This window comes from Pteropus medius, unplaced genomic scaffold, assembly GCF_902729225.1.
Source record: "Pteropus medius unplaced genomic scaffold, Ma_sr-lr_union100, whole genome shotgun sequence".
Classification (NCBI taxonomy): domain Eukaryota; kingdom Metazoa; phylum Chordata; class Mammalia; order Chiroptera; family Pteropodidae; genus Pteropus; species Pteropus medius.
In genome coordinates, this window is record NW_024349803.1 from 22,049,847 (window position 1) to 22,063,438 (window position 13,592).

General features: G+C 61.3%; 1 protein-coding gene across 4 annotated transcripts; it reads left to right on the top strand.

Moving 5' to 3' along the window:
- Positions 1-953: 953 nt before the first annotated feature.
- Positions 954-12,104, top strand: GRM2 (glutamate metabotropic receptor 2). Of its 4 annotated transcripts, none has more exons than XM_039837900.1 (5): positions 954-3,255; positions 5,755-6,592; positions 8,129-9,204; positions 11,071-11,257; positions 11,505-12,104. In XM_039837900.1, the coding sequence occupies exons 1-5, from the start codon at positions 2,806-2,808 to the stop codon at positions 11,576-11,578; spliced, it is 2,625 nt and encodes an 874-aa protein (XP_039693834.1). In that variant the 5' UTR covers positions 954-2,805; the 3' UTR covers positions 11,579-12,104. The 4 variants fall into 4 exon arrangements, with proteins under 4 accessions (XP_039693834.1, XP_039693835.1, XP_039693836.1 ...); XM_039837901.1 differs by having other exon boundaries at positions 11,071-11,251; XM_039837902.1 differs by lacking the exons at positions 11,071-11,257; positions 11,505-12,104 and adding an exon at positions 10,387-10,763.
- The last annotated feature ends 1,488 nt before the right edge of the window (positions 12,105-13,592 follow it).

Sequence of the window (13,592 nt, forward strand, 5' to 3'; positions counted from 1 at the left end):
CACCGTCTTCTCTGAGCTGCCCTCCCTCTGCTCCTGCTGCCTCCTACGCAGCAGCGTCTCAGGTGCCTCCTTCCCAGCTCCTCCCCCCCCCAGCTAGCTTATATGTCCCAGGGTTGACCATTGTCTTTGGCCCTGCAGCACCCCCTCCCCACCCCAGGTTGCTATCTCTTTACCATAAATAATACCCTTTGCGCATGAGGGTAGGGATTAGTGGGGGGTAGGGGGAAAGTCAAGGCTGGGTGTCTGGATATGTGTGTGGTGGGGGAGGTAGCTTTAAAGGTCGTCTGCAGGAAGAGGAGGTCCCAGATTCCTCTGACCTCCCGCCCCCCGCCAGGTCTTCCTCTTAGTGACTCAGGCCCCAGCTCTCACATGGGGCGGAAGACACATGCCCCCACCCTGGGTCTGGCATGTGGACTAAGCTGCAGTCCACGAGTCGGGGAGAATGGCTGTTAGGGCAGGGACAGACTTGTGTAAACACTCCACCCACCTCCTACGTGCCCCCTTACCTGTCCCCCAGTGGTACCCCACGACCCTAGGGCCAGCCCCTTTGCTCTAGCAGATGGGAACCCATAGCATTGTGCTGTTCTCCCGGGGCTCAGTGACCTTCCCAGCCCCGTACCCCGTGCCCCGTGCCTACTGCTCTCTGGGACGCAGTCTGACTGCGGGGTGGAGGGCGCCGCGAGGCACCTGCTCCAGCGCAGAGCGGGGAGCGCCGGAGGACTCAGCACCACGCGGCGGACAGCTCCGGGCCGGCGGCCCCGCAAAGAAGCCGAGCCGGAGGCGCAGGGCGCGGGGCGGTGGAGGAGTCTGGAGGGAGGCGGAGGCTGGATTGGGAGAGGAAGAGCGCGAGCGGGCAGGGCCGGAGGAGGGGCCGGGGGCGGGCCGGGCCGGGGGCGGGGCAGGCGGCGATTGAAAGCGGCGGAGCGAGCGGGCTGGCGGGCGGAGAGCGCAGAGCCGCCGAGCCGGCGAGCGAGCGGGAGCTGGAACCCCGCGCCCCCGGCTCCTCTCCGCCTCTCTCCGCGCCGGAGCCGGCGCGCCAGGTAGGGTAAGCCCGGGGTGCCGCGGCCACCGCCGACCTTATCGACCCTGACCCCACGTCCCGGAGTCCGGCGGGCCCTCGAGTTCTGGGGCGCTCGGGCCGGGACGGGCCGGGGCTCCAGACAGCGCTCTCCGGGAGCTCGGGGAAGCGGGAAGACAGCCCTAGGCGTCCCGCCTTTCTTCCCCAGAAAACGCACGCCCTGCATCACGCTCCCTCATCCCTGCGGCCCCTCTGTCCTAAGGTCCGTCTTTCTGTCTGTGCCTCTGTCTTTGTCTCAGCCTCTCCTGCTGGATCGCTCCCTGCCCGGGTCTTGTGGCCCAGGGCCCCTAAGCTGCGCCTCTGGGGTTCAGTCCCTGTCAGAGCTTTGGTCCCGGCCACCCCTGTGGGAGGCTCGTGGTCTTGACCCGTTTGGGCCTCAGCCCCCCCCCGTCTGGGTCCCTGTCCCCATCCGTGTTGGTCTCCATGCAGCCTCTCTCTCCTGTTTGCCTGGTGGAGCCGCTTCTTTCGGGGGCACCCACAGGATCCCAGTCACCTGCCCTGGCATCAGCAGATTAACCCTGGGGAGCAAAGTGGAGAGCCTCAGCCTCTGTGGCCAGGACATGGGGTCCTTGAATTAACTGCTGCCCCTCTTTAGGCTGAGTGGCCCAAGCCTGCGTGATTCTGAGAGCCTGTCTGGGGTAGGTCTCTGGGGGGCATGACCGATGGGGTGCAGAGTGGAAGGGGGAGTGCACGGTCTCTGAGGGTCAGGGACAGGGTGAACAGGGCCCGGAGGCTGAGGATGGGGAGACTGGAGATGGAGACTTTTTGTGCTTGGTTCTGAGCTAGAGAGAAAACGGAGGTAAAGCCTCCAAGAGCATTCTGTGTAGAGCTAAGTGTTCTAAGTCTCACTTTGAGCACCGTTTTGAGTTTTTAGCCGGGTGAACTACCCCCCACCCAAGACACACACACACACACACACACACACACACACACACACGTACTCACATCTACTTTCCCCGTCGACGTAAGACCTGTGGTCACTTCAGCATCCCTCCCTGGGGCCAGCCTCTCCACCTTGCTGCCTAAGTCCCAGGGCCCAGAGTCTGTTACTTCCTTAGTCAGGGAACTCTGGGGCTGGCTTTTTAAGAACCAGAGGTTAGGACCCTTGGGTGCAGTCTCCCTAGGAGGCAGAGACTAACTACCCTTTAGACACTTTCTTCCCTCTTCCCTGGTGGCTTCTCAGCCAGCAATGGCCCCTCTCAGGAAATCCAAGGCTCGAGATGGGCACTGGACCCCAAGTGTGGGACTCTGACCTGGTCTCCGCTGCAAAGGTGTTGGGCAGGGAGGTCTCTGCAGGGTCTTGGACACTCTTCAATTCACAGCGGGGTTGGCGTGGGCGAGGGTCTCCTGTTTACTCTCAGTCTCCCGCCCTCCGTGCTGCGTTTGGGATGGGCGCAGGGCCCATCTCTAGACCCAGATCAGGGCAAGGCTGAGAGACAGGCCAGGTGCCCCAGGAGCGTCTCAGCCTAGTTAGCGACACCACCTCTCCCTGGCTCCTGCGTCCCCGGGAGAGAGGTTTGGGGAAGCCAAGGCTAAGGGGTAGCTGCTCTCAGGTCCCACTTCTCCCTGTTTCTCCGTCCGTCCGTCTGTCTCCCTGCAGGAGCTGGGCCCCTTCTCATCTCTCTTCCTGTCTGTCCTTTCCTGCTCCGTTTCCTCCTCTCTTCGCTGCGTCTACCCTCGTCCCGGGAGACTCAGGTCTGCTGGACTCATCCATCCCCTTTGGGGCCATGGGATCACTGCTTGGGCTCCTGGCGCTGCTGCTGCTGTGGGGCGCTGTGGCTGAGGGCCCGGCCAAGAAGGTGCTGACTCTGGAGGGGGACCTGGTGCTGGGCGGGCTGTTCCCCGTACACCAGAAGGGAGGCCCGGCAGAGGAGTGCGGGCCCGTCAACGAGCATCGCGGCATCCAGCGCCTGGAGGCCATGCTTTTTGCGCTGGACCGCATCAACCGCGACCCGCGCCTGCTGCCGGGTGTGCGCCTAGGCGCGCACATACTGGACAGCTGCTCCAAGGACACCTATGCCCTGGAGCAGGCGCTCGACTTCGTGCGTGCCTCGCTGAGCAGAGGTGCCGACGGCTCCCGCCACATCTGCCCCGACGGCTCTTACGCCACCCACGACGATGCTCCCACTGCCATCACTGGGGTCATCGGCGGCTCCTACAGCGATGTCTCCATCCAGGTACGTGGGGGCTGCTCACGTGGGGGCTGGAGAGGGAGGCCAGAGATCGGGGCGCACACTCCCGCCGAGCAGGGGCTCTGGGCTGCCCTGCACTGGAGGAGGGACTAGAAGCTTCCTTTGAGTAGCTTCGTACGGAAGACTACAGTGCCCTGTCACATAATGGGGTTGATTTTGATTTTTAGAGATTATATAGGAAAACATCCCACTTCCAACACACACACACACGCAAGACACGCACACGCACACGCGCGCGCGCACACACACACGCACACACGCACACACGCACACAGCTGATGTTTAAAAGCCCGGAGAAGCTTAGCAGCCGGACCTCTTGAGTCAGTATTCAGATTTGAATCCTGGCTTCTCTACTGTACTGTGTGACTCTGGGCATGAGTTCTGTCTTCTGGGCCTTATAAAATGGGCCTCATAATTCTTGCCACTCTTAGGGTCGTGGTGGGAATTTGATGAGGCGATGCATGCAAAGCACGCATTGGGGGCCTGGCAAGTCATCAGGGCGTAACCAATATTAGCTGCTATTATCATGAACCCATTTCATAGACGAGGAAAGCCAGACCGGCAGGGAGGCTGGCCACAGGTCACGGCCCTTGCAAAGTGGCGATATGAACCTTGGGATCTCAGCCAAGGACGTCCTGCTCTGTTAGGTCATCTCTCTGTTGATTGGAAAGGGATGGAAGATGGAAGCCAGAAGCAGCCCAAAGAAGAGAAACAGGTGGGGGACCCAGGAGGAGGAGAAGCAGAATGTATGGGAGTGCAGGGGGTACCTCTCAGGTCTGCAGGGGGTACCTCTCAGGTCTGCAGGGGGTACCTCTCAGGTCTGTAGACACACGGGGCTTGAAGAGTGGGAAGGTGAGGGGGCCAGGCCCGCCCACCTCCTGCTCTCCCGCAAGGGTCAGCAGCGGGTACTGGCCCACCTGATAGCCCTGGGCACACCTGGCTGCTTTAGCCTAGGTGGGATCCTCCCCCTCCCTGACCAGGTCCCACCTCTTGCCCAGACCCTCACCTGCCTGGTGGCCAGCATAGACTGCTGGATGATGAGGCCAGAACTGACATCAGGGTCGTGGGTTGCAAGGAGGGTCTCGGCTGGGGACTCAGCTTCCTTTCGGAGGCCGGCTGAAGGCAGTGTCAGAGGCTGGGCCGGGACCCCCGACCTGGAGCGCTTCCTCGGGAGAAATTAAGCAGGAGTCCGAACCATGGAGGCAGCTTCTGGCTGGGGAGGGGGAAGCCTGCTCGTCCCCCTACTGCGGAGAGTGAATTACTGGTCCTGTTAGTGCCAGCTGCTGGAGGCGGCCAGCAGCAGCTTGGACATGCGTGGCTGTGCCAGCACCCACATCTGCAGCCCTGGCTGGGGGCTGGGATGGGTGAGCGGCCTCCCACCTGCTGATGTCTTGAGGACCTCCGGAGTGCTTTCCCAGCACCCTGCCCCTCCACCGTTCGTCTCCAGGAGTCCAGATGCCTCCCTCACGCCCAGGCTGCCCGTCCCCGGCAGCGCGGCCCACACCTCGGCATCAGCGCGTTTTCCTTGTCTGGGTCAAAACAAGGCCCAGCCCTTCATCCTGAGGCAGCACCTGCCTGTTAACGATTCCTCCTTATTCCCACCCCTTCTTCTCTCTTCTCCAAATCCCTATCATCTTCCAAATGCCAGGCACTGTGGCCTCATGAGCATCATTCGCTTTCATCTGCTCGGCAGCCTCGCAAGGCGGGAAGGAGAAACCGAGGCTCAGGGAGGCTTGCGAGCTTGCCCAGGGTCGCAGCGGTAGCAAGTGTGAGAGGAGAGGGCGTTGAAACTGTCAGAGGAAGAGCCTGTGCCCCAGCTGCAAATGCAGGACCCTAGCTCCCTCCTGGGGAACCCGAGCCTTGCCTGCCCTCACCATCCCCCCAGGGCCTTGGCTAGACCGCACGCTTAGGAGCGGGTCCCAGGGACCCAAGGGTGGGAGATGGGCGCCAGGCATTCAGGGGTCAGCAGGAAGCCCTTTTATTTTTCAGGCTCAGGCATCCAGCAGAGACCAACCCTTGGGCTGTCAGGGCCACGGGGCCCCTCAGATGTGGGTCTTCCTTTTTGGGGGAGCCTTTTCTTTCTGCATCATCCCATCAGGATTGACTCTGGGGAGGGGTTACCTGCCCCGTACAGGTAGAGGGCTTAAGAGCCCTGAGAATCCCGGCTGCCATCTGGTGCCTCCCTCTTCCCTGCACAGCCGAGTGCCAACCTCTCTCCACCCTCTCCACCCTTGGCTCCCCACTTTTGCTGCTGTCATGTGCCCGCAGGGGGACAGCAGAGGGGTTCAGCTGTGACTCAGGCCCCTGGTGCCTTGGCCTCGACTCTCTCCCAGTCCTTGGGAAGGAGTAGAGAGCTTTCTCTCCCCAGCGGGAAGACACATCAAGATAGCATCTAGTCTTTTGGGAGGGCTGACCACATGGACGCTCGATCCCAAGGTCGGGTAGCTGTGTCTCTGACCTTTGCCCCCTGTCCTCCTCCCCCAGGTGGCCAACCTCCTGCGGCTATTTCAGATCCCGCAGATCAGCTATGCCTCCACCAGTGCAAAGCTGAGTGACAAGTCCCGCTACGACTACTTTGCCCGTACGGTGCCCCCCGACTTCTTCCAAGCCAAGGCCATGGCCGAGATTCTCCGCTTCTTCAACTGGACCTACGTGTCCACTGTGGCGTCCGAGGGCGACTACGGCGAGACAGGCATCGAAGCCTTTGAGCTAGAGGCCCGCGCGCGCAACATCTGCGTGGCCACCTCGGAGAAGGTGGGCCGGGCCATGAGCCGGGCCGCTTTCGAGGGCGTGGTCCGCGCCCTGCTGCAGAAGCCCAGTGCCCGTGTGGCCGTCCTGTTCACCAGGTCCGAGGACGCCCGCGAGCTCCTCGCCGCCACCCAGCGCCTCAACGCCAGCTTCACCTGGGTGGCCAGCGATGGCTGGGGGGCGCTGGAGAGCGTGGTGGCCGGCAGCGAGGGGGCCGCCGAGGGCGCCATCACCATCGAGCTGGCCTCCTACCCCATCGGCGACTTCGCCTCCTACTTCCGGAGCCTGGACCCCTGGAACAACAGCCGGAACCCCTGGTTCCGTGAGTTCTGGGAGCAGAGGTTCCGCTGCAGCTTCCGGCAGCGAGACTGTGCCGCCCACTCCCTGCGGGCCGTGCCCTTCGAGCAGGAGTCCAAGATCATGTTCGTGGTCAATGCCGTGTACGCCATGGCCCACGCACTGCACGACATGCACCGCGCCCTCTGCCCCAACACCACCCGCCTCTGCGACGCCATGCGGCCCGTCAACGGGCGTCGCCTCTACAAGGACTTCGTGCTCAACGTCAAGTTCGATGGTAATGAGCTGGCCAGCGTCCGCTAGGCTGCTGGCCGCCGGAGGGTGAGAGGGAGCAGGCTCTCAGGTTCCATAGCTTGGCTAAGAAACCATAGCCTGCAGCCAGTAAGGGACCTGCCCAGGGGGCTGGTGTCAGAGCCAGGACAAGGATGGCTAGGCAGAGGGGACTGACTCCAGCTGGAGCCAGCACTGAGGTTCCACTTTCTGAGACCTTTCCAGAGAGTGGGCTTCTGGCCTGGTCCTGCACTTCGAGGGTCTCTGGGTCCTGCTCAGGCAGGGGCTGGAGCTTGGCTGCTCTTGCACCTGCCGGGCCACCTGCCTCTCTCTCCTGCCTGTTTCACGTGCACGTGCAGGGTGTAGGGACCAGGAGACCTTGAGTCCGTTCTCAGGCAACCAAGCATCAGTGAGAGGGATGGGTGGGTGGAGAGTGAACATCTGGATGACACTCTATTTTCCGGAAAAATTTCTATTTCTAATTTTGATTTTCTACTCAAGGTAGCCACAGCTTCTTCAAACCAAAAGTTATTTTAATAAAAGTTCCAGTTTGAAGAAAAAATGAATGCCTCAGAATTATCACTGTGCTTCAGGGAGAATCACCATGGGAACAGTGGGGAAGGGTGGCAGGGCTGACAAAAGCTTGGAGCTCTGGCCCAGGGTCAAGACCAATAGTCATCCCAACAAGATTGACATTCAGAGTTATGGGAGGATCAGGGTCTGGTCGGGCTGACGTTGGAGCAAGGCTACATTCAACCCGCTGGGCTTCGTGGGATTGATGGCGGGGCTCGAGTTGGATTTTGAGGACTTTGAGTCTGGGAGGCAAGAGTAGCGGCCGCAGGGGACCCGCATGTGACTCTGGGCAGCACCATTCATCACGGGGCCTTAAGCACGTCATCCGCTTTGCTCGATCCCTGATTTCTCACTGGGACCTGGGATGGCAGTGGCCCGGCCTCCTGAGCCTGACCGGGAGACGTGGCATTCACGGGTGCGGGGGAAGGGGCATGGGGCGTAGAAGTGATTTGTGAGCTGCCTGCCGAGCACGTTCTGGGGCCCATCGATGGTTACAGGTGACGCTGAGGTTGGGATTCTGCCTGCACTGGGGTCAGGGTTAGGGCTGGCGGGGGCTGGAGCTGGGGTTGTCATTGATAAGACCAAGTGGAGGCCAAGTGTGGCTTTGGGGGTCTCCCTCTTAAGTTTGGGGAGAGGGATGTGGTGCGTTTTGGCATCTGGCGTCTGGGTTGGAAGGTACTGAAGATTAAGTCTGAGGCTGGGTTTTGAGGAGTCCTGGTTGGGAGTCAGCTTGGGCTTTAGGTTTGTGGGGATGCCTAGGCTCTAAGGTTGGGGTTCTATCTGGGGGGTGGGATTGGGATTTGATGTAGCCTCTCATTCAGCAAAACGGCTGAGGGTAAGGCTGGCCTCAGTGTGCGGGCGCGGGCCAGAGGGACGAGGAGTGGGCTCAGCTCTGGGGTTCAGGCACCCTGTCAGGGTGGGGGTTGGGGACACGTCAGGATGACCCACCAATCCGCCCCTCTCCCCCCAGCCCCCTTCCGCCCAGCTGACACCCACAGCGAGGTCCGCTTCGACCGCTTTGGGGACGGCATCGGTCGCTACAACGTCTTCACCTACCTACGGGCGGGCAGCGGGCACTACCGCTACCAGAAGGTGGGCTACTGGGCAGAAGGCCTGACCCTGGACACCAGCCTCATCCCGTGGGCCTCGGCCTCGGCCGGCCCCCTGCCCGCCTCCCGCTGCAGCGAGCCCTGCCTCCGGAACGAAGTGAAGAGCATGCAGCCGGGGGAGGTCTGCTGCTGGCTCTGCATCCCCTGCCAGCCCTACGAGTACCGGCTGGACGAGTTCACCTGCGCCGACTGCGGCCTGGGCTACTGGCCCAACGCCAGCCTGACTGGCTGCTTCGAGCTGCCGCAGGAGTACATCCGCTGGGGCGATGCCTGGGCCGTGGGGCCCGTCACCATCGCCTGCCTCGGCGCCCTGGCCACCCTCTTTGTGCTGGGCGTCTTCGTGCGGCACAACGCCACGCCCGTGGTCAAGGCCTCGGGCCGGGAGCTCTGCTACATCCTGCTGGGCGGCGTCTTCCTCTGCTACTGCATGACCTTCGTTTTCATCGCCAAGCCGTCCACGGCGGTGTGCACCTTGCGGCGCCTGGGTTTGGGCACCGCCTTCTCCGTCTGCTACTCGGCCCTGCTCACCAAGACCAACCGCATCGCGCGCATCTTCGGCGGCGCCCGTGAGGGAGCCCAGCGGCCGCGCTTCATCAGCCCCGCCTCGCAGGTGGCCATCTGCCTGGCGCTCATCTCGGGCCAGCTGCTCATCGTGGCCGCCTGGCTGGTGGTGGAGGCGCCAGGCACGGGCAAGGAGACAGCCCCCGAGCGGCGGGAGGTGGTGACATTGCGCTGCAACCATGGCGACGCGAGCATGCTGGGCTCGCTGGCCTACAACGTGCTCCTCATCGCGCTCTGCACGCTCTACGCCTTCAAGACCCGCAAGTGCCCCGAGAACTTCAACGAGGCCAAGTTCATCGGCTTCACCATGTACACCACCTGCATCATCTGGCTGGCCTTCCTGCCCATCTTCTATGTCACCTCCAGCGACTACCGGGTGAGCCGCCTGCTGCGGAGCCTGGGGGGCGGGGCACCGGACCTCCTGCCTCCCGGTATCTGGTTTAATCTTCTGACACTCGGAGGCCCCGACGGGTTAAATGCTCACAGGCAGGAGCACAGCTCGTGGCGGCCCAGCTAGGGCCAGACCCCGAAGGAAGGTGGGGAGGCGGAGTAGAGCCTAGTGAAACGGCCCGGGAGGGGAAGGAGTTCGAGGGGGCTGAGAAGAGACTTCTGGGCTCAGATGTCATCCCCCAGTTTGGGAGGGGCCGGGCGGGAGAAATATGTCCAAATGAGCAGCAGTGGCTCTGCCCTGCTTCGCCGAGGGGCTGGCTGGAGGAGGGGAGACCTCGTCTCTGCTCGGGGAGCTCCCGGGCTCGTGGGTGACCTGGGCATGGCCTGAAGCGCCAAGTCAGAAACTGCTGCTGTGGCTCAGGGCGACGAAAGGTCCCAGTGGGAGTGCAGAAGAGGTGTGTTTGTGGCGGTGGGGGTGTCTGTGCAGAGAATCAGAGGGGGGTCTTGGAAGAAGAGTCCTTAGACTGGGCTCTGCCGGACAGGCAGGTTCGAGCAGGTAGGGCGGAGACAGTGGGGGAGGTCAACGGAGCAGCGGGTGTGCACGGTCCCCCGGTCCCCCGCAGTGAGGAGAGGAGGCACGAATGGTGGGAGGGAGGCAGAGGTGGAGGTGGGGAGTTGGAACGGGAGTGGCTCCAGAGGGTGCCATGCCCTGAAGCCCCCTGGAGCCGGGCAGTGTGGAGCGCTGCAAGTCTGGGGTTCAGAGATGAAACCAGGGCAGGCAGAGAAGGTGAAGCCAAGGTGGGGACGAGATCCGGGGCACAGGGCTGAGCAAGGCTGAAGCGTGTAAACAGGGGACCCCAGCTGGTGGCTTCCGAGCCAAGTTCTAACTGACACTGAGTGTCTCAGTATGTCTCCTCAGCTTCAAGGAGCAGTGGCTGCTCCAGATGGCGTTGGTCAGGGAAGGTCTTTCTGAGGTAACAGATGAGCTGGGCTCTGAACGATAAAAGGATAGTCTGGCCGAATCATCGCGACTCTGGAGTAAACTCCGTGGCTCTCCCCATTTTGCAGACGAAGACACGGAGACTCAGGGAGGTTCAATCCCTTGGCTGAGGTCACTCAGCTTGGGAGTGTAGAACAGGGTCTGAACTGACAATCTTAACAATTAAAGGAGCAGGAAAATCAAGGCAAGAGCCCCTGCAAAGGCCCCTTTTCCCCAGGACAGGTATGGCGGGCAGTGCCGGGGCCAGGGAGGCTGGGCTTGGCTGCTCTTGCACCTGCTGGGCCACCTGCCTGGGTGGTGGAGGCCAGGGCTGGGGAGGGAACGGGCTCTGACTCAGCCTGCACTTGCATATGATTTGCATTTGCATGCCAATCACAGGCAGCTAAGGATTCACCTGGGACACATGCGCAGTAACCACACATGCATGTGCAACACACACACACCTGCACAAACATGCACACTTACAGATGTGCGCACACATCTTCCCACCTACACATGCATCCCATACTTGCACACGCATACCTGCACGTGCTCACCACCCCCTGCACATACACACCCACGCAGACATACATGCACTTACACGCATGCACTTCATGCCTGCATCCCCCACACACACACACCCATGTACATGCTCCCCTGCATGTTCACCCCGACAGCTGCAAGACCGTCCACTGGGGCTAATGCTGGGACTGTGCTCAACCTTCCTGGAAATCCCTCGGGGCTTGGCAAAGGGACCAAGGCCCAGCAGATGCTTACCGTCTCCCCTACGGCCTACCCTGCAGCCTGGGCAGGGGCTCCTGGTACCAGGCCCAGGCCTTTGGGACAGACTCACCCTTGACCTCCCCACCGCAGGTGCAGACCACCACCATGTGCGTGTCGGTCAGCCTCAGCGGCTCGGTGGTGCTCGGCTGCCTCTTCGCTCCCAAGCTGCACATCATCCTCTTCCAGCCCCAGAAGAACGTGGTTAGCCACCGAGCGCCCACCAGCCGCTTCGGCAGCGCTGCCACCAGGGCCAGCTCCAGCGTCTGCCAAGGTCAAGGTCTGCCCTAAGCACTCTCCTCCACCTGTGCTCCCTCCCCACCTGCTCCTCAGCTTGGAGGCTGCTCCCTGCGTTGCTGAGAGTCCTTGGGGGTGGGGAGGGGAGCAGAGTGCCCCTCGATGAGGATGAGGCTGGACGGGAGAGGGCGGGATCGGGGAGCTTCCTTCTGCAGCCCCGCCTCCCTCGCCTCTCTCCCTTTATGGAGGACCTTGGCGTTAGGACCCGACTTCCGGCATCCTTTCCCTAGGGTCTGGCTCCCAGTTTGTCCCTACCGTTTGCAACGGCCGTGAGGTGGTAGACTCAACAACGTCATCGCTTTGAGGACACCACACCCCTGCCTTGGCACGGCTGCTCCCCGAAACCCGGGGCCAGAGCGTGTCCAGAGCCAGGAGGAAGTTGGCTGGAGCACTGCAATAACACCGCCCCCACGCCCACCCCCAAAGCCACTTACCCACCCACTCACTCCAACCTTTCAGAGTCAGAAGGCAGGGTCCTTGGCCAGGTGGCCGCCAACTGCACGGGCAGCGTGTGCCCCCGCTGTCAGCCCCAGGACTCAGAAGGGAGCAAGCCAGGGTCCACGTAGCCTTGGAACGGGGTGGCTGAGGACTGCAGGCCCCAAACCCCAATTTGCAAAGGTGCTTCCAGCCCTGTCCCCCCCACTCCTCCTAGGGCCTTTTTAATTTTTTATATAAGTTATTCTGGGATGGGGAGGGGCATTATTATGGGGGCCGTCCCTCCCCCTGCACAGTAGTTTGTCTTGTGCTTTATTTTGTATTATCTGTAAATAAAGTGTCTTTATTTTAAAAAAATCACTATTTGCCCTTGGCGGGCGGAGGCCCCTCACACCAGCCCCCGCTGCCCAATTTTCATTTTGCCAGTTACTTGATGACTCTGCTCTGTGCCGGACGCTAGAGCCTGATGGCCACCAGATCTAGACCCAGCCCTGACTGGCGGGGAGACAGAAAATAAGTAAGCCACCTTCTCTTAAAAGGAGCCACCGCTGCAGGCTATGAGCAGGCAGGCTCATCTGGCAGTTCGGTGGGGGACCTGCATGGCGCGGCCTCCGGGGCAGGAGGGGCAGCTGGCTGCACCTGGGAACTGTGGGCGTCGCCACAGCCAGCTTGCCTGGCACCTGAGGGGAGCCGGACGTCCGCGCAGAGCCAGGCTGAGCATTCAGGTGTGAGGGAACCCGGAGGCGGAGCCGTGGGCCAGAAGGTCGCGTGTTCACGTGGTGCGTACGAAGCCAGAAAGAGCTTGCAAGGAGGGAGGAGATGAGCACGGAGGGCAGGGGCTGGACGGTGGGAGAGGCCACCTGCTGTCAGCCAGTGAGAGCTGGGCGTTGGGGGTCTTCCTCCAGTCCCCGGAGGAGCTCGGACGCGGGGGCGCGGTCCTGGAGCCCCGAGCCCGTGCGCGTCCCGCGCGCGTGTGGCCGAGGCTCACCAGCAGAGGGCGCAGAGGCACAGTCCCGGCCACACGGCTCCGCCAGGCCACCGCCGCCCTCCCGCGGCCTTTGGGGCAGTGGGCAGCGGACCCAAACAGGAGCCGATGAACCGGGAGCTTCGGGAAGCTCCCCGGACCGCGCCATCCTAGAGGCACAAAGTCCTGCGTTGGGAGATGGGCAGGCCAGGGACATTTGTCATTTTTAAGTGAACTAATTTGCATGTACAGGCTGGCATGGCTGTGGAAATTCGGGTTAACGATTTAAAAAATGAAAACAGAAAACTGAAAAAAGATCATTGAAGGGATAGCTCTTCCTCGCCAGCCAATATTTGGGGTGTAAGGGTGCCAAATAAAATACAGAATGCCCAGTTAAATCTGAATGTCAGATAAACAATGAATAAATTTTTACTCTAAGTATGTCCCATGCAATGCCGGGACATACTTAGACTAAACATTTTCATTGTTTACCTGACATCGATTTAACCTGACGTCTTGTGTTTCCATTTGCTAATTTTGGCAATCTTATTGGGGTGTTTCCGTTCCAGATGCGCGGCCCAAATTACCCAGGCCTGGGTGCAGCCCCCAGCAGATGGGCACCAGGGCACTGTGCCCCATGGGACCTGCAGTGCTGTTCGCTGCTCCAGCCCCAGGACAGGCCAAGACGGGGCTCTGATCTCCTTGCACCTGAAAAGCCACCCTCCTTTGCGTGGCTCGGGAATATTTTCCTTAAAATAAATAATTTTTAAAAGGCAGTAATTAACATGGTTCACAGCTAAACAGGTATGAAGGGTATTCAGTGAAGAATCTTCTATCCCTGCCACCTCTGGCGGGGAGGACCCTGGACCCTGGGGGGAACTTTGCCCGCCAGCTACTCTCATGCCAGAGCTCTCCATTC